Below are 27,487 nucleotides of genomic sequence, written 5' to 3' on the forward strand. Positions count from 1 at the left end.
TAAAACATCTGGGTCTGCACATAAGTATGGTTCTGCACCTCACCATCCCATATGACAAGAAATTTATTTTTGAAGCAACATAGCTTCAAGTCTCTGGTAACTAAACAAAACAGTCCAATAGGTGTCTGTATAGCAAACACCAATACATTCTCAGAGGAATACATTACTGACATAAGTGCCTTTGCACCTCCTCAGAAGTCTTAAAAATATACAGCCTGTGAGTTTAATAAGTTGTTTTTGTTTTGTTTTGGGTTTTTTTTTTGTTTTTTTTAGAAGCAACACCCAACACTTCATTAGATGCAGGGTGGGGGAAATAAACCGCTGCATTTCAATGATCTCAACAAGTAGAAATGCAGCAGAAGAAACAGCCCCTCAAACAGAGGATAGCAGATGTAAAAGTGACTTCAGCTTCTTGCCTCTGGGGACTTTTCATTTATTGCAAGTTAGTACCATGCTTACATTTCAGTTAAGTTATAGATCAAATATCACCCATATAATATTTTTTCTGCTCCAATCTATATGGCATTTTCTGAATTCTAAACAAAGCTTGGATCCCTTTCCATCTGCAGTTCTGCAGTTACTGGAAGATGCAAGAATTGCTAGAAGCATTCTTTGAGGGAACATGTGTCACTGAAGGTGAAAGCAGACTAAATGCCACAGAATAATTGCAAGTAATATGCCATCATTACAGCATTTCCAGTTAATTCCAGCCCCGTACTCCATCGGGGAGAAGGCACTGACCATCCTCCAGATTATTAATCAGAACTATCTGAACATTTTAACATCATAGAACATCTATGTTCTATCTGAACTATCTGAACTATCTGAACATATGAACACAGAACTATCTGAACATATGAACATCATAGAAACATAAAGATCATTGGGCATTTATGAAAAAAAGACTGCTGCTCATTAGCTGGAACAATTACACACACAGCAAACTGTGTACTCCCTCTTCCCCAACCTCTAGGCTGAGGAAGAGGAGCTGCTGAGTGAGGTCTGTGCATACAGATACTGCTCTGAATCTTTCCTGGAGATTTTTTTAAGATCTAACAGCAGATAAACAGGATTAAGCAGCTAAATCTTTTAAAGACTTTAATGGGCCACATAGAATTTTCCCAAAATAATACTTGAATATTGTAATTATTCCCTCCCCTTTTGTCAGCAGATTGCATTTTAAATTACTCCTCCTCTCTCTTCAGTCACTCGAAGTGATTTTAAGGGGAGTAAAAGCTCTCCCCAGTGGCCACACCACCTCCCTTGGGTTGCTGAAATCCCATGTGGGTGCCTCTCCTGGCCCTGACATCAGCAGCTGCCTTATTCACACCTCAGCCCTGCTGCTGCCAAAGCAGCAAGGAAAGCTGTATTTATACGGGTAAATGTCTGCTTGTCAGCCCTTAGTCTTAAGCTCTTCACTTATACTACTACTGTCCTTGTCCCTGTGGAGCAAATACCAGAGGAGATGAAGCCCTCCTGGCTGGTCCCTGTCCCGGGGGTATGAGGCTCGAGCTGCCTGGCACCTTGGGAGCACACACAACACTGCTGCGCAGCCTAGGTGCTGCCCGAGTACTCTCTAACCCAAAAAATGTCCTCTCCCCTTTATATTTTGCCTATAGAGCCATGAGCATGGACTACTGGCATGTTTCATTTATTCCTCACAGCAGAGGTGTTGCTACAAGCACCAAGTCTCCAGGGATGGAGCAGCTGCAGTGTTGTGGAGAGTCCAAGGACAAGCTGCCTGCATGGAGAAGGGAGCAAAGGCCTGTTTTGGTCATCTGCCCATATCTAACTCATGTTCAAAGGTGAACATTCTTCACCTCCAGGGACTGCAAAAAAGCAGCGATATTTCAGAGAAGAAACCAAGGAATCACAGAATCAACTAGGTTGGAAAGGACCTTGAAGATCATCCAGTCCAACCACTAACCTGGCACTAACAGTTCCCAACTACACCAGATCCCTCAGAGCTATGTCAACCCAACTCTTAAACACCTCCAGGGATGGGGACTCCACCACCTCCCTGGGCAGCACATTCCAACACCTAACAATTCCTTCTGGAAAGAAATACTTCCTGACATCTAATCTAAACCTTCCCTGGCACAACTGGAGGCCACTCCCTTTTGTCCTATCACTTATCACTTGGTTAAAGAGACTCATCACCAGCTCTGTGACCTCCTTTCAGGTAGCTGTAGAGGGCGATGAGGTCTCCCCTCAGCCTCCTCTTCTCCAGACCAAACACCCCCAGTTCCCTCAGCCGTTCCTTGTACGACCTGTGCTCCAGACCCTGCACCAGCTCCGTTGCCCTTCTCTGGACACGCTCGAGTCATTCAATGTCCTTTTTGTAGTGAGGGGCCCAAAACTGAACACAGGAATCGAGGTGTGGCCTCACCAGTGCCCAGTACAGGGGTCAGATCCCTTCCCTGTCCCTGCTGGCCACGCTATTGCTGACACAAGCCAGGATGCCATTGGCCTTCTTGGCCCCCTGGGCACACTGCTGGCTCCTGTTCAGCCGGCTGTCAATCAACCCCCCAGGTCCCTCTCTGACTGGCAGCTCTCCAGCCACTCCTCCCCAAGCCTGTAGCGCTGCTGGGGGTTGTTGTGGCCCAAGGGCAGCCCCTGGCATTTGGCCTTATTGAAGCTCCTCCAGTTGGGCTCAGCCCATGGCTCCAGCCTGTCCAGGTCTCTCTGCAGAGCCTCCCTACCCTCGAGCAGATCAACACTCCCACCCAACTTGGTGTCATCTGCAAACTGACTGAGGGTGCACTCGATCCCCTCGTCTAGATCATCAATAAAGATGTTGAACAGGAGTGGCCCCAAAACTGAGCCCTGGGGGACATCACTCGTGACCAGCCGCCAGCTGGATTTAACTCCATTCACCACAACTCTCTGGGCCTGGACATCCAGCCAGCTTTTTACCCAGCAAAGCGTGTGCCCATCCAAGCCTTGAGCAACCAGTTTTGCCAGGAGAAAGCTGTGGGAAACGGTGTCAAAGGCCTTACTGAAGTCAAGGTAAACAACATCTACAGCCTTTGCCTCATCCAATAAGCAGGTCGCTCTGTCGTAGAAGGAGATCAGGTTTGTCAAGCAGGACCTGCCTTTCATAAACCCATGCTGACTGGGCCTGATCATCTCATTGTCTCACATGTGTTGCATGATGGTACTCAGGATGAGCTGCTCCCTCAGCTTCCCGGGCACCAAAGTCAAGGTGACAGCCCTGTAATATCCCGGATCATCCTTCCGACCCTTCTTATAGATGGGTGTTGCATTGGCCAATTTCCAATCTGTTGGGACCTCCCCAGTCAGCCAGGACTGCTGGTAAATGATGGAAAGTGGCCTGGTGAGCACCCAGCCAGCTCCTTCAGCACCCTCGGGTGTATCCTGGCCGGTCCCATAGACTGGTGTGTGTCTGTGATGCAGCAGGTCACTGACTGTCTCCTGGATTGTGGGGGGGTCGTTCTCCCAGTCTCCGTCTTCTGGCTGAGGAGGATGGATTCCCTCAATACAACTAACCTTGTTATTAAAGACTGAGGCAAAGAAGGCATTAAGCACCTCAGCCTTTTCCTCATCACTTGTTACCATCTTTCCTCCTGCATCTAACAGGGGATGGAGACTCTCCCTGGTCTTTCTTTTGCTACTGACATACTTATAGAAACATCTCTTGTTGTCCTTGATTGCTGAAGCCAAATTAATTTCCAGCTGGGCTTTAGACTTCCTGATTTCACCCCTGCATAGCCTCACAGCCTCTTTGTAATCACTGTGAGTGGCTAGCCCCTTCTTCCAAAGGCTGTAAACTCTCCTTTTCTCCCTGGGTTGCAGCCAAAGCTCCCTGTTCAGCCAGGGTGGTCTCTGTCGCTGGCTTCTCTTACAGCACCTGGGGACCACCTGCTCCTGAGCCATTAACACTTCCTTCTTAAAGAGTGTCAGCCTTCCTGGACCCCAAAACCCTTCAGGACCATTTCCCAAGGGATCCTTTCAAGCAGGTGCCTAACAGTGCTCTGTTCAATACAGAGAAATGAAATGAAGACACCTCCAGCTAAGACCCTTTTAACACGATGGCAGTGAAGTCAGCATTGTTTAATATCAAATTAGACCCCAAAAGCATAGCAATAGATTTGTAGACATTGGAGGAAATGTAAAAGGTGACACTTGGAAAAGATGATGCTTAACCTGTGATGCTTAATTTATCTAATAAAAATGGTAAGGCAGTCAGCATCAAAGCTAAACTGTCAAAAACCAATCTAACAAAATAGCAGCCTTATACCAGGGACTGGCCATACTGTACTGCAACCATGTGTACATCTTTCTCTCTCTCCTCCTACCTTTCCCCCTCACCCCCCTTTTTAAAGGTCCATGTAGAAATGAGTATGTCTACCCAAACGAGACATGGGTGTAACAGGCAAGATATATACTGCGATATATGCAGCATGCTGCTAGAGAACTTAATTCACAGACAGATTTAACCAATATTGCCATCACCATGAAAGTCACTATCGTAATTTACAATCTATTTACAGTGATAACAGAGAGAAGGAAGGATACAAATGCACTTCTCTATAGGACAGAACCTAAATCTCCTCATACTGACCATCCCCTGAGGGAGACCGCTATTTAGGTCTGCAAGTCATGACAATACCCTTTTTACCTATGTACTTCCATGAAAGGAGTTATCTGACTGCATTTCTGTATTCACAAATTTGCACAAAGCTGTACTACACCCTCCACCAACCCCCCCTAAAGCACTCAGGCAGCCTGCACACATTAAATACACACGGACTGCACATGTAAGCTGCTTGGGTTCAGAAGTAGTTTGTATGGGACTACACAGAGATTCTAAGTCAAATACACATTGGAGCGAACCAATTAAAAGGAAGGTCAAAACCAAGCTCCACTTGATCGCAGATGGGTTGGCAGGGGAGGGGTTCTGCACTGTGAATCTGCTCTGCACACACTGTTCCATGGTGAGGGTGAAGGCTCAAATAGAGACTAATGCACCATTTCTGTCTCTGCTGTAGGTCTGAACAGGAAAGCTTTTAAACTGCTGAATGAGTGGACAAAAATGAGCAAAATGCCTTGAGAGAGTGGTCTTGCATTGACAGGCTGTCTCATCAGATTATATGAAAAGAAGTGATTTAAAAGGCTGGTACCCACAACCACCATCCTCTGCAAGGAACAGTGGTAGTGATTTGCCAGCATCACTCCTTAAGCCCTGACAAACCACTGTCTTAAGTGGTATTTAATCTGCAGACTCCCTTGAGACAGTAACACTGTTCAGAGGAGAGTAAATAGAATAGAGGATGCAAGGATTTGACACACATTTTTCCCTGTGAACTTTGATTCTGCACAGCTATTACCTGAAAGAAGTTAACTGCCCTTTAACCACCTTGCACTAGTTGAGCAGAGGATCATGAGACTTGCCCATCAGATTCCAAGTCCCCATAGCACATAGTTCCTTATTTCAGAAACCATTTCAAAGCACAGATTGTCAGTCACACTTCATTCTTGAAAATTAATGTATTTGAACATAAGTGGTTTCCATTGCACCTGTCAGTGGTTTGCTGTATTAGATTACCTAATGAATAGTAAGTGCTTGTTTCAGATTTTCATACATAAAAAGTGAGCCTTTACTGCTCACAAAGTTTAAATAATATCAGCGTTGTGTGTATGGCTCACTGCTGACTCATTTAGATGCACTGCAGAGATGCTACTCTATACTACTTGAAAATGCAATTGTTTGGCTTGATTACAAAAAAAAAAAGCTCAACTGAAGACAGACAGCCTTAAACCAGTACCCAACATATATAGAGGTAGAAAAAGCCCATTTAATATGAAGCACTCAGTACAGGAGACAGACCATTTCCCATACAATAAATTGTTAAAACCAGACTGAATTCCATCATCACATAGATATTCAGCAACTACTTTACATTATATGTATCATATTTTCTTTAAAAACATTAACCGATGTTAAATGTTAGTGAATAAGAAAACAGTAGTCCTATTTAAAAATGAGGAGAACCAGAGCACTAGGCAGATAAACCCTGGGCAGTTCACAACTTGAAGCGGGGGCCTGTGATGGAGGCCACAAGACAGTGCCCACGCAAGTCCTGCCATAAACTGAAGCACAAAACCAAACCAATTTTGTATACTCCTAATGCATGATTTTTACAAATAAATACTGACACATCAGTGAGGTCAGCAAAACACAGCACAGGAACAAATGCCTGGAGAAAGCAAAAGTACTTTTGAAATCTGCTTCATGGAGTTACTTAAGAGTAACACATCACTTAGCTAAAGCCTGAGGTTAAAAGGCCAAGTATAGCGGGATCTGTGTTTGATGACTTGGACTGCACCCTCCTTTGGGGATCACTGCAGGTCAGTCAGGACACAAGAGGACAGACAAAAGCACAAGGCTCACAGGAAGCTCAGGAAAGAGAAGTGGCCAGGGCAGGAAACAGGCTGGTCAGGGAACGAAGCAAGGAGGAAAGTGGGGCTCAGATAAAGAAGGTGGCAAAAGCAGGGCTAAACAAAGAGAAAGGCAAAAAAGGATAATTTAAGCCATTTTGTAAACGTGTAACAAAGCAAAAGCTTCCTTTGAAAACCAAAAGAAATTAAGAAAAAAAAAATCAGTTCAGTTGCTGTTTGCAGGCATTCACTACAAATTGCCAGAATACAAATGTATTCCCATGCTTGGTGTGCAATCAATGTTTTCCTCTGCAATATTTAATCTCATTTATCAAGCTTCTTAGTACAAATTAAGTTACAAGGTAATCAATTAGATTGAAAACACCACTTGTTTCATTGTTTTAATTTTGCACTTTAAGCATATTCACCCTAATTTAACAATTAGCTAATCAAAAACCATGAAGTGTTTATATAGCTTGGCTTTTTGTCATTCAAATTCCTCTCCTGGATCACTGCAAACGCATCAGCCAGTGGAGTCCTAGGTACAATTTTTAAAGCCCTGCAGAAAACACACATGGGGAAGGAAGAGGGGAACATTAGAAATCACAATGTGGTGCTGGGGTTTGAAAAAGGAAAGGAGGACTCTGGAAACCACTGCTCATTTCTAGATAATTAGACCGACTGCCTGAGGGCTTGCAGCCTGTTTCTCCTGGGATGCCTTCTAGGAGGACTTCTGCAGAAGCCACTGCTTTACAGGTTAGAGCAGCATGGACAGGCCACTTTTGAACCCAGAGGAAGCTGGAGCTGCTGGCTGTAGATTCAGAAGGTCTTCCCATGATGTGGGGGATGTCTCCAAGGGGCTGAGTGCTGAGGGAGTCCCTCAAATGGAACACTGCTGTCTAATGGGAAAGAGGATAGAACTGGGTGGGGTTTTTTTGTTTTGTTTTTTTAATTGCTGTTAGATTAAATGAATTCTTTTCTCTACAGAAAAATACTATTTCTATTACTTTCTAGAAATATTTGGATAAAATAGTTGTTATCTTTTGCTTAAGTTTAGACCTGCATATTCTGCAATTAATGTATTTCTATGTTAAGGAAGTTCTGGTCAAAAAGATGATTAAAGAAACTGTATACCTGGAGCCTATTCTCCAGTTTTCTGGAGGCGGGTGAGGGGTGTAGGGTGTTTTTGTTTGGTTGTTTTTTTTAAAACTTTTTATTTCTTTTTAGTAAAGTGCAGTTTGGCATTATTTTCAGTTAAGTTGCTTCACTGAACAAGTCAAGATTTCCTGACCACCATGGAGGAAGAGGTACAGGCCAGCCTCAATGACACCAAGCATGCACCTGCAGTCTGAGTGTGCTGGCCAGAATAAGAGCAAATGTAAATGGAGTTGCTCTTCCGACCCACAAATGACTGAGCAGGTGAGAGAAAGCAGCAAGCAGTGTGACACTGGCTGGCGCCAGAACAGCACAGGCTCAGCCCCTCGCCCAGACATTAGAGGACATCCTGGGGGGAGGTGGGAGGAGGCAGCACAGTGACAAAAGTGGGGCAAAGCATGATGCCGAGCATGGCCATGGGTTGACAGATGAAATATTATACTTCACTTCTATGACAGACTTCGGTGTTTTAACACTTACACATGGCATTTGTTTCCCTCTGTGCTTAGGTGGAAGTGACCCAATATGACTGTCAACCGTACCTCTGTCCCTAAGCCCTGCTCTCCATGCCCAGCAAGCAAGAGCCAGACACCTCCTCTCCCAAACACAATTTCTGCCCATCTAGGCAATGTGGTTTTCTGGGATCACACATAGAATCTAGATCTAAAATTAGAAGTATTTGCATTATATTTCCGATTTACATTTACCATATTATACACATAACGAACAGCCCAGTAACCGAAGAGGTGTCTTCAGTGCTCTGCCTGGTTACAGGAAGGGAACAGCTAGATAATATTATGAGCTCCAGTTATATATTTGTTAGTTTATCTGCTCAGAAAGGGAAGCAATAAAAATCTGATTGCTGGCCAATGAGGACAGGTTTTCATTGAAACAGTTTTGAATTGGTTTATTTGCTACTGTCCAGCACCAACTGACTGTAACATGGGAATGATTATTCAGGACAAAATTTGTTAAGTAGAACTGAACTCTGCAAAAATAAGTCTCATCTACACGGCAATATCCTTTGCATTAATATGCAATAGCTACATTTGAAGTGCCTGGGAATGTAGCTGAAATGTTCTCATCCCCCATCCCCACACACAAAGGCCCAGTCCTGTATGCAGGTATAACATATCGCCAAGAAGCATACACTGGGAAATTTAATTTAATGGAAGGCTATGGTTCAATTGATTCTGTGGTCAAAAGAATTATGCTGTATTTGCAAAGAGCATGAAAAGGCTATCTGTTTTATATGTGGGTGTAAATTCAGCAGAATTACACATCTTAAATGAGAGAGAGAGTCCTCTCAGCTGCTCACATAAAAAGCCAGGAAGCAGAAAGATATAAACAGATGGTCTTAAGATTTTCCAATTACAAACCTTTCTGGCAATATACAACTGGAGGAATTCCAAACATTTGTCACTTTGACACCACTTTGCAGCGAGTAATGGGATTTTGGTACTTACAATTCTGAAACATGCTACAATGAGACCAAAACCAGCTATCTAAATCAAAATTACCACTCAAGGAGTTGAAGTCACATTTTAGACTAGGTAGCAATTTAACGGAAGCATCTTAAAAGGTACAAGGACAACTATTTTTAATGTGATGCTTATTCATAGATTCACTAAGATTCTGCAATAGAGTCAGAATATATAAGCAACTTCAAGCAGGCTGGGCACGCTCACACTGTTGCTGACACTGTAAAACCGAAACCCACCATAAGGATAAGAGGCAGACTGCTAAACACAGCATCCCACAAGATTAAGAAATCCTCCATTCCTCAAAGAAGCATTAACCTTAAACTTTTGTCTTGGTTTGCAAGAAGATTGCAAGCAAAGGAACTTTGAAATACGTACTCCTCCTTAGAGTTGTGGGTGGGTTTTTTTTAATTTCTTTTAAAGAATTTCAGTTCTTTAAACATTCAGTGTTTAAGGATATCTTATTTCATCATTTGCAAGTCTTATTTCTAGTAAGTTATTAAAAAGGTATTGTAAGGAACTGAAGGAAGTAATGCCTGAAACATTCCTCGACACATAAAACCTTAAGGACAAGCTGTGACCTTTGTGATTAGTCTAAGGAACACCACCCAAGGGAGCGGGGGTGTATCGAAGGATGCACCCCCCTCTGCCTTGCAGTTGTATTGACAAACTCCTTAGATAAGCCTCAGAGGGGGAGACACCGGCTGAGTGAAACCAAATGTTTCCCCTAAAGCACAAAGACTGCTAATCACTGGCTCCACTGTATAAGCCCGATCCTTTATGGCTCTGTTGTGTCAGCCAGACACCAGACAAGCCTTGCTAACGACTTCGCGCCTCCACCATTGAAGAGGTGACAAGAACTGATAAGAGGTCATCATTTCTGCCCCAAGAGCCAAATGACTGATCAAGAAGCATGAAGTCAGCAAAATTCTGGAAACTGAGAGAAAAACCCGAAGTATGCTAATTAGCTGATAAAATGAATTTAAAAGGCGACAGAAACTTTGCTGTGTGGTGCACCCACCACCCGAGATTACAGGACCTGAGACAACACTGGATCCAGGGGTGGTGATCCGGATTTGTTTGACTTTTCCCCCCCCCTTTCCTTTCCTTTCTTATTATCTTTTTCCAAGTTTGACTTGCTTTCTACCGCAAGTAAAACATTTTAACCGGTCGTTTGATGTCGTTTCACTTTCATTTAATCTGGGGGGAGTCACAGAACCGTTGCGACTCTCTGGGTTTCCAGTCCGGGTCGTGACAGGTATTACGCTAGCACTGGGGTGCACAAAAGGTGCATAAATAGAATACAGGAGCTCAGAGCAGCATGCACGTGTCTAAAACAAGAGCTAGCTTTAATGTCTGGACAGTCATAGCTTTTGCAGCTCTCAGATCTATCTGTGCTCCTACATTTTAACCTACCACAGAAGTGAGGTCTTGAACTAATAATTTCATGGAATAGTAATCATTGATGCACAAATCTCCCATTTTTGAAGGGGCAGAAAACCCACCTCATTCCTGGGTTTTGAGGGAAGAAAGAAAAAAAAACCCCAATTAATGTAATTTACAACATTTACTTTATATTATAAGTGTTATAAATGTAAAATATATCAGTATTCCGGCTTCTCATTTTACATTAGGTACATTAACTATGTAATGACGTGCTCAATTCCACAGCTATCAGTACCCCTACCTTCCCATCAAAGTGCACTATAGAACCGTATCAGACTCAGAAGGGAAATGCAGGTACAGAACCACATATTTTCCACCCTCACCAAATTATTCTTCCAGGTTATTCCAACACGGAAACTGAAAGAGAGCTATAGAAGTTGCTGGGTCATGTAATAACAGCTAAAGAAAAGAGAGCAAAAAATAGGAACATTAATTTTATTCTGCATGATGGTGTGATTTCAATATCAAAATTTATTTCAGAATCTGAATTTTGGCTCAGGTTTCCAAATGATCCTATTCAGTGCAAAACAGTGAAGACATGAACTTTAAATTTACTATGGCAATGATAAAACTAAAAATGTGTATGAGAAGATACAGTACTTACCACTCGACAGAAAACAGTACTGAGGAGTCTTCCCAAAATCAGAGCTAATGCTTTCTAATATAACCCAAGCCACAGCTATAACTTCAAAAATCACAACCCATAAAAACCAGAAAAGGAAAGAGTTGCTAGGGCTCATTAGACTGGTCATAAGTCATTCAAAATTAGGACTTCTGTCCAGTGGTGTGAATCTTGTATATGAAAAATCTGGTTTCAAATTCAGAAAAGAAAACCTGTGCTTACTTGTTATTGGTGGGTCCTGTTGCCAAGACATCCGATTGCAACTTTGGGAAAAATCCTTGTTCGTATTTCCCTTGACCAATCTTCATATCAAGTAAGTGCGGGTGGATAGCTGTGTGATCAATCTTCAACAGCCTCTGCTCGATGGATTGGGCTGCAAGTTACAGTCACAGGTGAACCACCATGTTAGCGGACCACCTGAAGACACATGCTACGACAACAGAAGTGGTCATGCTCCAATCCCTGAAAATACTCTAAAAAGTTAAATAGTGACTTTAGACCCAGAAATCTATCACTTATAGAAGTGAGGAAACATTTGCGCTGTTATTTTGTTATTGTGCTTTTAGTTTCTACACCCAACACAACCAGTACTGGCACAAACAAGTTAGCTGTTAAGCAAGCAGGTATTTACTGGAGCCTACAAGATGGGTTATGAATTAACAAGAACACTGCAATCTTTCTCTGAAATTCAGTGTTTGACTTTAACACTCCTTCGGCAGGATGGAGACCTCTGAGGCTGGTTGCAACTCTCTGTGGCGTCAGGCACCTCACTTTGCCCCAGACAGGTCTCAATGGGCAGACGCATGGGGTGGCAATACTCAAGTTTTGCAAACACCTGGCACCTATAATGATCCTCCTCCTGAAATTAGATATGCCATTACTGAATGACAGGCCTTCAAAAAGCACAGCTAACCGTAGCAAGGCCTGAGCAACATCAAGATGATGAACAGATGCTTGGAAACATGGGCGACTACGGCAAGACCGTAGAGGGCTCCCCAGAAATCTCAGCTCCATTAAGACTAATGTGGTTCAGTTGGTTGCTTCAAGGACGTGAGAATTTAATCTCAAATCTCAAGCAGGATGAAAATAAAAATGGTCACCCTCTCAACATTGAGTCAGATGCACTGTGAAAGAGAGGGGAAAGGAGGTGTATGGGGGAAATGAGCATTTAATTAGCAACTTTAATATTCACTTCTATAGGCTATCCATTAACAGGCAGGCCTGTTCTTTTCAGCATATTACCACTAGTGAATAAATATGCAAAATGTAGAAGTTAAATCCATTTTCCATTTGATAAGAACAACACAGAACTCATTTCCTATGTTATGAAACTGTGATGGGAAAGAAACTGTCATAAGATTTACATACATTATCATTAGAAACTCAGCAGCTTTGTTCCCCCTCAAATAACACCCCCATGCTTTGTATGGTTTTATTTTGGAAAAAAAGATTAGGACTGGGTAGTGTGGGATCAGAGGGTTTGAAGGGTTCCAAAAATGGCAGGTTAAACAGGTGCTGGACTGGTGGTAGGGTCACACATATTGTGAATGGTAAATATGAAGGAAAGTTGGTATTACTATCAGTTTGCTGCTTTTCACAAGACAGAAAATGAGGTTCCGGTGCCACAATATCTACCAAAACTAGACGCTGAATAGACAGTCGACCTGCAAATTAGAATTGGTTTTAGACAGACAAAGTTAAGCAGGCACAGGATTTCTATTTCTGCCACATTTGTAACAAGTAAAACACTCTGAAGGAATTAAACAAGAAAAACCCATGAGAAATGTGTTTGCCCCATTTCATTAACATGTGTCCCAACAAATTTAAGAGTATAATTTCCCTGTATTACTTGGAAATTAAATAAATACTTGCACAGTAAGAAACTCAAGTATAATTTGAAAATGCATCCTGTGACTGTAATGGTAAAAAAAATCAGTCTTCAGCACACAGCATATTGTTCATTAACACTGAGCATCTAATGCTGGAGCTACTAAAATATGCCACGCAGGATTATATCCCTAGCATCCCCTGCTGCTCTAGCCAAATTGCGTAAGTCAAAAAAAAGTCTTTTTACAAGAAGGGGGAGATGAGGCCAGTGGAGCAGACACTGGGACTCGGCTGCTTGGTGTGGCTGGCACTGGTCCCACCACCACAGCGAAGGAAAGCTCTCCTGGCAATGGAACAGGAACTGCCTGAAATGAGAAACAGTAAGCCCAGCTCCATGATTGGTTTGTGCTTATTAAAGGCACCAGCCTAGGAGAGCTCAAAGGGAAGGTAAAGGCTCCTGCTATTCTTGGTGTTTAAAAGCATGCTGAAATTTTTGCCTAGGGAAAAAAAGGACACCGCTGTCCTCCACAGGTAGCTCTAGGGCTCTCTCATCAGCTGCAGTGCTCATATGATTGAGGACATATTTCTTGTGGCTGACATTGTACTTCTGAATATTTTACTAGCCCGTCTGAACGTACCTGCTTCTTTCAAAGTGCTGCATTTCTGATAGTTGGATGTCCGCAGCGCAGGGGCCCTTACATTATATAGCCTTATTTTCTCAATTCGGGAGTCAAAAACTCGCAGAAATGGGTCCTTCTCTTCCCACTGGGATATTATCTTATTGTCTATGAAGGTTGCAAACATCTGTGTTTCGATGAAGTGTGAAAGGAATGGGAGGTAAGGCTCAGGTTGGTCCGAAAGGAAGGAAGCCTGAAATACAGAACAGTTCATTAGTGCGGTGTTACTGCCCAGCATCAGAGGACTGACCCATCAGCCAATGGGAAGGCTTGGACAAGGCTTCCCCACCACAAAAACCCCTCTCAGAGGTGTGAATCCATCTATGAAGGGGTTTTGAACACGGGTCACCTCTTCAGTCACAACTGTGAGAAATAAGCAGTCGGGGAGTCTTTGTGACAGCTAGAATGAAGGGAATATGGAGTTACTGAAGTAGTACCCGTGCTACCAGCTTTATCAAAGCAACCTAGCAGATACCACCTGCAGGAACGAGCCCTGTGCAACCCACAGCAGACTACCACCTGCCCACTTGGCACCTCTGGTCTGCACATCCCTGCTTGGGACCACATCACTTATTAAGGTGTTGTACATAATCAAGGCGTGTACAGTGCTCTCCAGCTAATGCTCTTTTGTGAAGCTATGAAGGGTAATTAATCAGAAATCTCCAATTAAATTGACCATATGCCTAAGTGTCTAAATGAGCTTTGAAAATCCTAACCTTAGCAGCCCATTTTATCGTAGCAGTACTAGCAGAGATTGCCTAAACCACTCCCTCCTTTTGAATGCTGTACTGTTCAACACCTGAATACAAACAATACCAATAAAAGGCATGGCAGCATTTTTTTTGATCAAAAACTGACTCAGATCAATAGTTAGTCTGTTCCTGACTGTTTATCTTTCTACCATTCTCCTTAGAGAAGGACTTGTAGCTAAAAAAGCTGATGGCTAAGAGTGCTATCTAGTTTGCAGAGTCACTCAGAAATCATAAATGTGCAAGCTTCCCAATATTTCTCATTACTTTTGCTAGCCTACAGTCTATTTTCCCATTTCTAATCTTGGCTTCCTTTTCACTCTTGTCTACACACTACAGTGGAGTCATAACAGTACTCTTCTGCATAATGATGTGATAACCTTCTACAGAACAACACTACCAATTAATAAAGTTCTAACGTGAGATTAGGAAACAAGAAAGGCTGGATTTGGTTTCTGTCTCTGGTGTGCACCTTTCCTCTCAGGAAAGAAAAAAAAGTCACTTTTGATTGCTACCCTTCCACTAAGCCCACAGGAGAAGCCCCATCAGCTGGGCAGAAGACTGCCAGCTTGGTTTGTACAAGCCAAGATGTGTCTGACCAGCTCAGTGGTTCTGCACCAATTTACTCTGGCAGGCAATCTGGTCCCATGTAATCAAAACAGACAAATATCTCAGTGAGGTAGATGAAGAACAGTGGATTAAAGAGTATTTAGGCTATATTTACTTAATATAGTAATTCTCCCTCCCTCCCAAAAAACACTTTCAGATGGAAAAATGAATACATGGCTATTTTACTTTGTCAAAGTTTTGCATTTGTTCCCTATTTGTCAGCCACGACTCCATATCAGGGGCAGCCTGAATGACGAAAGCCTCATAGTCTGCAAACATCTGCGTGAAGCGGTTGGCAAAAACTTCACGAAGCTGCACATTCAGTTTGTAGTCCCTCAGCTCCACCTCCTCACACGGCAATTTCCCATCCTTCTCCTTCTCCACAAGGGGAGCTGTGATGGTCATTTTTTCCATCGTCACACCAGTTCTCTTGGCAAGGGCTTGCAGGCGAGCGATCGTCTCGTTGCCTTTCAGCAGCTCGTACATGTTGAGAGCATTACCAGGGATGTTGCCATTCTTCTTGTCATTCACCAGGTCACTAAGGACCAGGTTCTTGAGTTTGGTGGCACTGTCACTGCAGTGTAGGTTACCCTCTGGCGGGATCCCAAACTGCAGGAGAACCTCAGAGATTTCCTGGATAAACTCCAGCTTGTTGGGGAACTGAGGGAATTCTTCTGGCAGTTCGATGAAATGGTTATCGATGTCTACAAAACACAAGTTTGCCTGAAATACAAAGAAAAATTTCAAAATGGGACACTCAGCACTGAACTGGCTCCTCTGATAAGTAGCCCTATCTTCCTGGGGTCCTTCCAGGCAAAAGGGTAAGAGAACACATGCAGGAGACTTAAGCTGTGTCATCCAGCCTGTGACATTTCAGATTTCAGTAAAACTGGGGGACAACTTGTTGGCAATGACTTAACAAATAAACAAACCTCCTGCCCCCTCCTGTTCTCCTAGGCCTTGCAGGTCCCAAACTTCCCACTACAAAAATTTGATATGCCCTCCCAGACCAGCCAAGGACACACCAGCAAGTAGGAGGCACAGAACCTCTTTTCATCCTATGTAAATACTATCTGTGTGAATTACTGCATCTTAAGGGCACATTTATTCTACCAAGATCCAACTTCAGAAAGACTCAGTAGCTGTGCTACCAAGGAATGAGTTGTTCAGTGAGAAAAACAACAATTCTATGAGCAAAGCTACGAAAGAGGGCCCCATGCAAATCCTTTGGGATCATGTCTTAAGTATAGCTTGTCCACTGGAGATCAAGTCCTATTTCCCCTCTTCCCCCAACCCCTTTTTCTATAGAGGCTTTCAATCTTGGCGATTCCTCTGCCTGAGATTTAAACAGAGTGCTCTTAGCTTTGCTACAAATGGAGATGGATCTCAGCCCATAAGATTAAATTTAAGTGAAGACATGAATCTAGCAGAGCTGATATTTTTCCTAGGAAAAGTGACAATGGAGGGATGGAAGAACATTACATAAAAATTAATTACATTGCAAATGCACCCTCAGGAATAATAGAAGAAGAATGAAAAACAGTAATTGATCTTCTGAACTGCAGTTTACATCTGAAATTCTGAGTGCCCCGTGCTGACTAAAATCTTAAACCAGGTCAGATTCCCAAGATCCTGGGCTCTGACAGGTTTTACCCTGGCATAAAGCTGCAGAATGGGACTTGCAGAAACCCACAGGGCAGCAGCAGGTCTTTGTTAGCCTGACTTGGCCATTAGCACAGCTCCTCTGCCTTCTCCAAGGCACTTTCACTGCTCTTTACTTCTCATCAAACACTGCAGACTGATCTTCAAATTATGTGAACAGAAATAACTTATTTTCCTCCTTTTCTGAAAAGGTCATTTTTCAGCAGGACAATACATTCCACAGCAAACATGGTTATTATAGACTGGATATTCCAGAGACATGTTTGACATTAATCAACTTTCACATAGATACTTTAAAGAGTATTAGGATTCATTTGGTAAAGCAGAAATGTCCCTTCAACTCACTTTTTCATAATAAATTTGGACTGTACAAAGAAAAGCATTTCTTCATTCAAAACAATTTGCTTTACTTAATTATGCAGCTATTAAAGAGTTGTGGTGTGCATTGGTACAGTTCTTCAGCTCAGGGACTGTCTTCTTTTCTATCAATATTTCATTTCAAAGGCTTTTTAATTTCAGCTCTGCATATCATTTACAAAATTTGAAAAATGAGATTTGGATTCAGAAAACCCTTGGGGAATTGGTCTCACTTCTCTCTTCAAAAACATCTGATGATTAAAGTTAATGCAGAGGGATTAGTAACCTTAAGACAGCATGATGGCCAGTTGTTAGAATTTTTATCTCTAACAAACAAATGGTTTATATTTAGAGCAAAAGCTAGAAACAGCTAGCTCCTGGCCTGAACAATAAAGGAATGCTAAAGCGAACAGTACTTCATCACTCCTTGCATGTTGAAGGATTTTCTATTTTTTATTTTCTAGAGGAATTTAAGATTCAAGATCTTCCCTGTCCAATACCTCCTCTTTTTTTTTTTTTTTTTTTTTTTTTTTTTTTTTTTTTTCTGTCTCTCCAATAGTTACTGGACCTGTGGTGTGCATAAATGCTGATATTTTTCACTCATTTGTTAAACATCTTAAGGGGGGATGTGTTCCACCCCACTATTACTCTTCCCTCACTTGCAATATTTAATTTATTATTCCAGTGATACTGTAAGCCCATCACATTAAAATTTTAATTTAAGGAAAATGACAGCTTAATCTGCTAACTAAAAGCATATGACTAATATGCAGTAATTATGTATTATTAGCATAGTTTTACTGAAAAGCATAGCTAGATACCAGCTTCGTTTCCACACCAATGCAAGTTTCATGCAATTGAGTCATTGCACCATCAAGGTAAGGCTTGATTTGCACTGTTACATACCACCAAGACTAAGAATCAGTCCCCTTCACCCAATACTTTGTTAAAAAACATATTATCCTTGCCCTGTGCTTCTCTCTCCACTTCCACATCGAAACCTGCCCTCCTGCGTACTCCTCTTTGCTGCTGCTCCTCCCTGCCTTAGTAGGGCAACTATTTGCAAGCCCTAGGGACTCTGCCCCGGAGAGAGGTCCCCGCATGGAGCTGAGCACAGCGTTGCCACTGTCACGAGATGTTACAGTCATACAAACAGTTATTCTCAGGGTTCCCCCTGATTTTAAGAAGAAACCCAAGTTAAAACGCATGGCACGCTCAAGAGATGGGTCCAGCCACCATCTTGAATGCAGACAGGCTAGCCTTATCCCAAAGACTTTGCAGTATGGAGAGTGATCATTGGCCAGATTAAAATGTGAAGCAGTTTTAATCATTTTGGTCAAATTTTGAGGAGAAAAATCTCCATTTCACTCTCTACCACCAGTAATTTTAACACCTAGATTAGGAGGACAACCTTTCCTTCCTTTTTTCCTCTGTCAAAAAGTGATAGACCAGACAAAATTTTTACTTCCCATTGCGTGGGAGTACAGAAGATCTTCAAAAGACCATCACTGGAGTGAGTCAATATTGTGAAAGTACGTATGTGAGTACACCTCTAAAGTGGTTCACAGGCACAGTATTAATGCAAATATGGCTCATTTGAGGCCAGGATGCAGGTCTAGTAATAGACCTTGACCCAGCCAGGAACACATGGGCTCAACCAAGGGTGGGACGAGGCTGGCAGGATGCGGCACGCTTCTCAGCAGCAACAGGGGGACTGGGACAGGTTTATACTATCTAGTAATTGCACACAAGATCCAGATTCATAAAGACCATCCCCAAATGAAATGCTCTTCAGCCCTCTGTCAACAGGACTGTGACACTGACAAAGAATATTAAAACGTGGTGAAGTATGTGATGTAAGGAAAGCAGAGAGAGGTTTAGCATCACAGCAAGAAGCAGAAGTAGAAGCATTTAGAAGTCTATACAATTAGTGGCACTCATTAAATTCAGAAATGGACCAAGAAGGTCTACAAAAACTTCCCCTACTATCTTACTCCTTCTGGCAAACAGCCTTCACAGTGCCATAGAAGCCTCCTAACAGCAGGCACGGCATTTTCTAGCAGGGATTCACACAAATATTAACAATGTGGTTTCAGGGTAGCAACCCCAAAAGTGGAGACTGACCTCCTGAGGCAGCTCCAGCTTGGAGCGGTCGGTTCCCTCCTTGGACTGCAGCCCCATCAGGTAGGGAACGGGAGCATCCAGAAAATGCAGGAGAGAGGCAGGAAGGATGGGGACGTACACATGCTGCCACTGAAATGGGAACAGCAGTGTTGTGATCCCCTCTGCCACTGTCATCAGACGCTGATAATCTAGACAGGGAGAGACAGACATTGAATTATCTTTCTTTGTTTTGCTTTTGAAATCAGGCTGGCAAGGACATGAGTGACAAAACAAGACAGAAACCATGTTTATATGGTAAGATGTTATTTTGAAAATAAGTACTTCATCTTAAACATTATTTAATTTGTCAAAACCCATTACCCCCAGGAAGAAACTGCTCAGCATATTCATATCTTATCTAGATCTATTCCATCATTAAATTAATTTATTAAAAGGATACCAAAAGTTTTCTCCATAGTACAGGGTAATAATACTCTAATTCTATAAAAAGCATGTATTTTTACAGGGGAAAAGGAGAATAAAGAAGTGAACTTCAAGGAAACATTGTGGTTTCTTGCTTGCTCCTGCCTGCCTGCTTCTGCTGCACTTGCTACTACTTCTAAGGCTGAATGTACTTTCCAGAAGACTCACCTTGGCCACATACCAGCAGAAGTTTACAGTCCTGAAGTATTTACAAACACTGCTTATAAATAAAATCCAAACAGAAACCTAATAGAAATCTAGTTCTCAAAAATATTCTGTATAGCAAGCCTATTTATATTGCATTATTTCCCCAAACTTGTATTTAATCCACTGGTTCATTGCTTTGCGATGTTTTGGTTCAAGTAAACACATCATGCATTATTTTCAAATTAAAATTTAAGTCAATCCAGATGAGCTGTGAGAATATTTCAGAATTTGGAAAAGAGCAAATTATTTCTTAAATATCTAGCTGGCATGATGCAATACCATAACCTATTTATTAATACGCTTGATGGAATCTAAATTTGAGAACACAGTGTTTTTTTAAATAAACACATCACATGGTATTAAAGGGATGGTCATCCTTACAGCGAATTCCAAACTGCAGGCAATCCACCAGGAAACAGGGAAAGACCCCTGGGTCTTGTAAGCTGCTGCTGAATGTGAAACCAGATGATTGCTACTACTTCATATTACAGCAGCTTCTGCATTAATAACAAATCCCCTCAAATTTCTAAGAACATGAATGTAGTTAAACCGAAGTTCCTTAGGAATCTTAACTTCTCATGAAGAAGCTGCACGTCTCATTTAACGGTAGTGGTTAAAGACAGAAACACCAGAGTGCAAGTTTGTAATTAACTTTGAACTTGCATGAGGTGCATAGCACAGGCAAGAGGGGGAGTTTGTTCCAATTCCTATCCTGGGCCTCTGCTACTTGTGAAAGCTGCTCTTCACTATTTGCAAAAGGGTTTGTTCCCCGCAGCTTGAGTGCACGGTTATGATGTCAGTAACCAGCAAGAGTGGCAGAAGGGATGTCTCCTCTATGGCTGTACCCAAAACTAGTTCTCATCAGTGCCAAGTAAGTCTCACGAGCTTTGGCTTGAGCAACCAAAAGATTTTGACTCTCACCAAGGCCAGACACAGATCCTTGGTAATACTTGGGTTGTTGCCTATGTCTTCTAGCCCCTCTGCCCCACTCTGTGAAATTAATGATATATGTATGAACACACTGGTTTTGAGATGACTAAGAAGGCTTTTTTCCTATAGCCCCGCTGACTGCTTTAGCCTGGATAGGAACCTTGCCCAGCCCTGCCCATTTCCTGAACAAGCCAGCCTGATACCCTGGCAGACATCAGCAATAGCAAAAGCGCTGTCATCTGACACTGCTCAGCTATTAGGAGGTCACCGGGAAGATGCACTTGAATAAATATGCAAATTAAAACAACAAATTGTATAACCCATTCTCCTTCTTGCTAGCACCTCTCTGTGGAAAACCAGCCTCAATCTGCAGAAGGTCAGCTGGCAGGGCATAAACATTTTTCTTCTTGTCTCACTAATAGCTAGTCACTCAATCTTCAAAATTATTTTCAAGCATACAAGTCAGTCTCAAGGTTACATCTCAAAACCATTCCCAGCTACAGATCAGCCATTTATGAATCCCTGCCTGTGCAATGGTCTACAATTATACATGTCTATTGGCTGTCTGGTTGAAGAGCACTTATACAAACTCAACTTACAACACCTCCTGGTGAAGCTTAGGCATCTCATAATATTTCATAACTCTGAAAGCTTTAAAGGTTTAAAAAAAACAAATCCAGAAGGTAGCATGTCTTAGTATGCATGAGATGAATTCAAAGTCTGTTATGATCTACATAGCCATGTGAAATAACAGGTTTTCACAGCAAAGTTGCAAGTATCTTTTTTGGATAAGGGCATTCAACTCTGGAAATGCATACTCACTTCTCTTTGATGCTACTGATAATATTTAACATGGCCACTAGCACAGCTTTTGTAACCAATTTACTATGAGGAAAGCTGTTCTTAAAAAAACCCTAGTGATAACCAAATTATTAGGCTAATTGTTACCATCTAGCAATGCTTGATAGTGATTAGCAGAGATAAAAAAAAAATTTATATACCCAGCAGATTTCACTGAAGAGAAGGAAGTTCCCAGGTTGCTCCAGAAAAGTAGTATTAAAAAAACCTGGAAAGGGTTCTTTTGATATTTGTTTAATGAAGTAAGAAAGTCTAGTTACTTTGTATTTACATTCAAGTCTGTACAAGGTTAGATACCTATCCTGTAAGGAATAAAGCCTTTTTTGATGTAGAGATTTTTGTACCTATCATCATTTGAGGGAAGCTTATGTGGTTACTGAGGACAACCTGGAAATAAAGGATTCCTCCATTTTCCCAAACCAGAGAGGAAAGGGGAGGCAGAAAAAAAAAAAAAAAAAAAAAAAAAAAAAAAAGAGGAAGGAGGGAAAGAATGGAAGCAGATGGAAAAAACAGGGGTTGTATAGACTGTGCGTGCTTGCATCAACAGAGAGAGCATTATCAGATCCTATCCCACCATCAGTACTAGACTACGATAACAATCTCCAACTGCGTGCCTATAATTTTATGAATGACAGGCCCAGGTAGAAAAACTATTCTCTGACCCTGCTCCAACCTTTAAAGCTAGAATAGGGGATTAGATAGTATTTGCCAATTTAGGGAGTGTCTTTCAAGAAAGGCCTGCCTGTTGAGCAGAGTGGGGACACAACAGTACTGTTTCCCATCCATCTGACATCAAGAAACATCTGGAAAAGATACAAGAAGTAAAAACTGTCTGGGTGATATCCACAGAAGGTCACAAACTCAGAGAGATGAATGGCTCAAATCAAGGTAACTTCTTGAGATCTGTGAAATAAATCACTTCCTCTTCTTGGGGCTCACCCACCTCATGTGGTGTATGCCACACTGGAAGCAGTGAAAGGTCCTGCAATGCCAACAAGGCTAATACTGACTGCTTTAAATGCACGAGCAGAAGGTCACAGTCCATGGTGATGGCCCACAGCAGCAGCTTCTGCCACTAGAGCAAAGATCTGATCCGTGCAAAATCTTCCCTGGGTACAGAAATAAGTAACAGACAGTAGAGACCTAAACCTAGGGCAGTGCCTTCCTCTTCTCTTTGCTGTGCAGTCCAGAACAGTGGAGAAAGGACCCAGAAGGTCTGGAGACTTACTGAATGTCCCAGACAGCAGATGTGTTTCTCTGCAGTGTGTAGATGAACTTTTAGCTTTAGATTTCTCTTACCTCGGATCTCCTTTCCATCTGATTGCTCCACCTCTCTTACATGTATTTCTAAATCACTCTCTTACTTTCAGTTTTCACTTCTTCCCACTCCCAAATTGACCTTAGCTTATACCACATTATTTTGTTTGGCACCTATACCTGCAGCCTGCCTTCTTGGGACAGAGAACCATCCCGTGTTCTCCAGGACAGGGAACACCACTGAGCACAGTTCCTACAGCAAGTTTTTTGTGTTCACAGTTAAATCTCTAATTTGTACACAGGACATTTTCCAAGATAAACTGTTCAAGGAGGATAATCCCAGGGCAAAGTGGCCCCTAGGGTTTTATTGCAACTGCTGCCTTCTAACAACCACCTAGCAGGATTTGGCATGGGTCTGTCTCTCATACTTAACCTTCTCCTAAGTGAAAAAGAGGGCAGCAGAGTCAAGTTCAAAGACTCTGGATGCAAACCCTTTTTCTAGCAGCATCTGCTGGGGGCCTTTGGCCAAGTTCCTGCATCTCACTTCCCTGCACAGGACAAGTAACTGCAGTGGGGACCTGCTCTGCCGCAGATCGGCAGCTCCACTGTGAGCATCATGTTTTAGCCATGCTTTACAAAGGTCTGGTGACATTCACATGGCTCACAAATACAACATAAGGCTTAAAATGCAAACCCCGAGAGATTCCTGTATACTTACGAATCCCTATTTTGTGCTGGAGATAGAAATGGTTTCAGCATTTTAGTATCAATTCACTATAAATATTTTTCTGAAAGAGTACTAAGTTTGACAAATATTTGTCTTGCTATTGATTCTCCATAATACAATAGCCAAGCAGCATGGTATTACAACAGATACTTGTGCATGCAGAAATATCTATCCCAGAGTTTAAAGTCCAAACACAAGCAGTGACTGAGAAAACAAAACAATCATTCTTCTTTCATTTTATACATTGGGTATAGAAGCTCTGAGATGTTAAGCAATTCAAAAAGTTCAACATAAAATCTATTTTTCCTGCTGCAAAGGAGTTTGGTATCTCAAAATCCTTTCTATGCTGCAGAAAAGTAAAACCAAGATCCTTTTGACAGAGAAAAGGGACAACAGTATTATTCCTGCCCAGAACAGCTAAGACCTCCCTTCTTCAGGTGCTACCTCCAAAACAGGTTCAAATCTTTGGCTGTAGACAGAAGAGAATTTCAGCTGGGACCTTCTTTACAAATGCCCAACCACACAATTTTTGAGTATAAGGCATGTGTAAGAGCACACACACACTCATTCAAACCAGAAAGGGCATTCTTGCTGTGATCAGTACGCTGTTATTCTGGTTCCAACATACCCAGCCTTCCTGATGAAAGAGCAAGCTGGCAGTTTTCCAACTCTCTGTTCTAGTAACCTACCAAAGGGAAGGTAGAAAGCCTACTGCAGAGCTGGAGGCTCAGCCTGGATCTTCTAAATCCAGTATAATGCGTTAAAAATAGACTGTGTTTCCTCTTTTCTTTTTTAAGTCCCACTTTACATACAATTTGAAAGCACTTGGAAGCATTTGAAAAGATGGGTTACCTGGGCACCACTTCCTTTCCTCTACTGCTTTTTGAACATGTGCAGCTTTGCAAAGCCACATATTTAAATATGTATCCTGGAAGATAACTGGATGACATTCCCAAAGAGTACCTTATCAAAAGGAACAAAATTATTCTAAGCAACAGTTCTAAACAAAACAAAGCCAACAACAGAGAAAAAAAAATAATCAATGAACCTTAATAAATAAGAGCTAATTCTTCAGAAGGAAACACCTCAACCAGCATTAAAACTTCCCTGGTAACTAACAGTTTTTCCACATGTTACCTCTTCAGAGTACTATAAGCAACTGCTCTTCAACTGCTACTTTTTGTAACAGGATATGGATTAGCTGAGCCAAGTATATTAGAAAAACTGGAAAATAAAAATTAATATTTTACTTTGAGCTCTGAGTGTGAGTCAGGAATGGCACACAACAGTTATAAGACCTGTCTAGGGGCTTGGCACCTTCAGATCTGTAATGTTTATATATAGCATACGGCAGATGAAAAAGGAAATCTGAAATTCACATCTGAGACAAAAATTGTTTATGAAAGCAGAGGTTTTCAAATCAGATCTCAATAGATTCACAAAAGCAATGCGTATAAGTGTCACAGACTTCAAAGCACCCTCAAAGCTTCCATCTTTCATCTGGTTTGTATACCAGCAGCTGCAATGACTGACAAGCCAGATCAGGTGATTTCAAGAGATGTTCAGATAAAATGAAAAAAAAATGCTTCAGGAAATGTTTATGCACCATAGAAATCATCTTGCACCAGTGTTGCCTTCAGAGAACTTGGACAGATCAGTGATGTGGGGTTGTAACCAGCAGACTGTCCTGGGGAAATAACCTATGGTTTCTCAACACCCTTTATCCCCAACAGAAGAGTGGATTTACCAGAGTGACACAAACACATGAGTTACAAGATAAAAGCAGAGCAGCAATTTATGCAAAACTGAAAATACATATTTTTGTTAAACAGGATGATCAAAATGAACCTGCATCCAATTGCTTGCACTAAGAATTAGCCTCTCAGAGTGGGAGTCAGCTCTGCCCCAAGGGAAACATCCCAAGGCCAATATTCACCAAGGCCAATTCTTCCCATTTTCCCTTGTTGGCAAACGCTTAATGGAAAAAAATCACTTCCTCTTCAATAAATTTCCATTTATGCGATTTATCCATGTCACAGCCTGCCATCAATGGTTCAGCATAAATTAGCTTATGATTTAGAGCCACCTTAAGAATTAATTCACAGGAAAACTTGAATTAGCTCCCATTACCAGCATGGTTAAGCCTTCAAGAGCAGGGCAAAAAAGTCTGTGACAAAGCTGACAAAGCAGCAACAGGACACATGAAGATGCCCCTGGCAACGCAGGGAGCCCCTTGCTGGTCCCTGTGGCTGCTGGGGCGGAGCAGCCTCCCCCGCAGGCAGCAGCCCTGCGCCAGGACACAGACTCCAGCAGCCAACAACTTTGCTCAAGATCACTTCTGAGTGCCATGTTAATTATTTGGCATAATTGGAATGTAAAGGCCTATTTTAGCTTTTAAAGGCAATTACATCATCCATGTATTTGTTTTAAAAAATCTCCCCCAAAACAGACTTTGTAAGAAAGATTTTTCAGACATTACCTTTTTACAGGCAATTATATATGCAGTGATATGTACTACTATTTCTAAGATTGAAAAAAAAAATAATGCAAAGAATATTTAAATCTTTGAGGAGCAATTACTCAACCCTTTTAGTAAAACAACTTGGGAAATGCTCAAAATTATGATGAGTGAAAACAGCCTAAGCTCTAAGTTTATCTTCGTCTCATCCACATGTTCCCCCTCATTTTTAAATCCCTAAAAAGGCAGACATACAAAATGGATTGCCGAGGTTTCCACAGAAGCCACAGTTTAATTCATGTCTCCCCAGCAGACTTCTCATGCCAGTGGCTTTTTGTTACAAATCCTTGGGAAACTGTAGCAGCTATCGCAGTGTTATTACCTTGGACACTGCTGGATGCCTGAACATTCACAATATCCTTACATCTCCATGGTCGCACAGGAGAGCTGTGCTCTGAATAAAGTAAAGGGCACTTGCAAGAGTATTTATGTCTATGATTGAATAAACTATAATAAAACTATAACAGCAAGTCTGTTTCATAAATGAAAGTCTGTAAGACCCAAGCTTACGCAACATGAGATGTGTGCTATGCTGTGTGCCTTGTTTAGTGACAAGTATGAATCTATTAGTTTTTTCTGCTTTATTTGGAGTCTCGCAGTTCTTATACCCTTCCTTTGAAAGTCACAGGAACACATCATAATCCAAGCTTTGATTTTTAGAGGATGAGGTTTATAAAGCTGCAATCCAAAGACCGTACTCTGAAGAACTGCAGGGAAAAAGTATCTAATCCCTCCCCTCGGTTTTCAAAAGTTCATTGTTAAAATTTGGCCCTATTTAAACTTAAAAGTATTCTCTATACGCAGGAAGATGTAACCTGAAGCCATAGGAGTTCTGCTTCTAGTGCTTTCAGGTACAGCTTTCTGTACTACACCTTTGCAGGCCAAAGTCGGCACTTGGAGCAGTCTATCACATCTACCCACCGACAGTGATTTTTGATTAACTCTCTGGAAGTCCACACTGTCTCCATTAACAGTAAGAACCTGTCTTTTCAGTCTTGTCATTTAGGGTGCAAGCACAGGCGTCTGACAGTTCCCAAGCTATCCTCGCCTTGTTCTGCGTTTTGCCCTAATGCTGCCACAGCACTGTTTGCTGCTCCCAAGCTGCACAGACATTTCACATCTTCAGGCTGAAATGCTTTGGTCATAGTAGCTTTTGCCCCAGAAACACATAATTATCCACACCAGTGGTTCTCAAACCGGTTTGTAAAGCCATGGTGATAGCTCCTTAGCACCAGGCTGCTTTAAAGTTTAAACCATAAATTGAGAGAAATGGAGGATTAAGGTAGTTGCCTGCAGTCCTAAATATTTTTGGGAGCAAAAGAGCTTAAAAAGTGAGCTGAAAAAATTAGCTCATCATGTTTTCATGCCAGTCTCTCCACATTCTGCTTGACCACCACAGCTGCAAAGTGAATTTACA

The 27,487-nt window shown here is 41.9% G+C and overlaps 1 protein-coding gene across 2 annotated transcripts in view; it reads right to left on the reverse strand.

The window, feature by feature from the left end:
- Positions 1–27,487, reverse strand: part of DENND5B (DENN domain containing 5B) — an 87,183-nt gene that overhangs the window by 27,441 nt on the left and 32,255 nt on the right. For both annotated transcript variants that reach the window (XM_026866554.1, XM_026866543.1), the window contains exons 4-7: positions 19,112–19,299; positions 15,155–15,691; positions 13,572–13,803; positions 11,329–11,479 (exon numbers count right to left, since the gene is read on the reverse strand). In XM_026866554.1, coding sequence (XP_026722355.1) covers positions 11,329–11,479; positions 13,572–13,803; positions 15,155–15,691; positions 19,112–19,299 — 1,108 coding nt within the window. The remainder of the gene's footprint in view (positions 1–11,328; positions 11,480–13,571; positions 13,804–15,154; positions 15,692–19,111; positions 19,300–27,487) is intronic.

The sequence above is a fragment of the Athene cunicularia genome, assembly GCF_003259725.1.
Source record: "Athene cunicularia isolate RWA chromosome 1 unlocalized genomic scaffold, athCun1 chr1_part2, whole genome shotgun sequence".
NCBI lineage: Eukaryota > Metazoa > Chordata > Aves > Strigiformes > Strigidae > Athene > Athene cunicularia.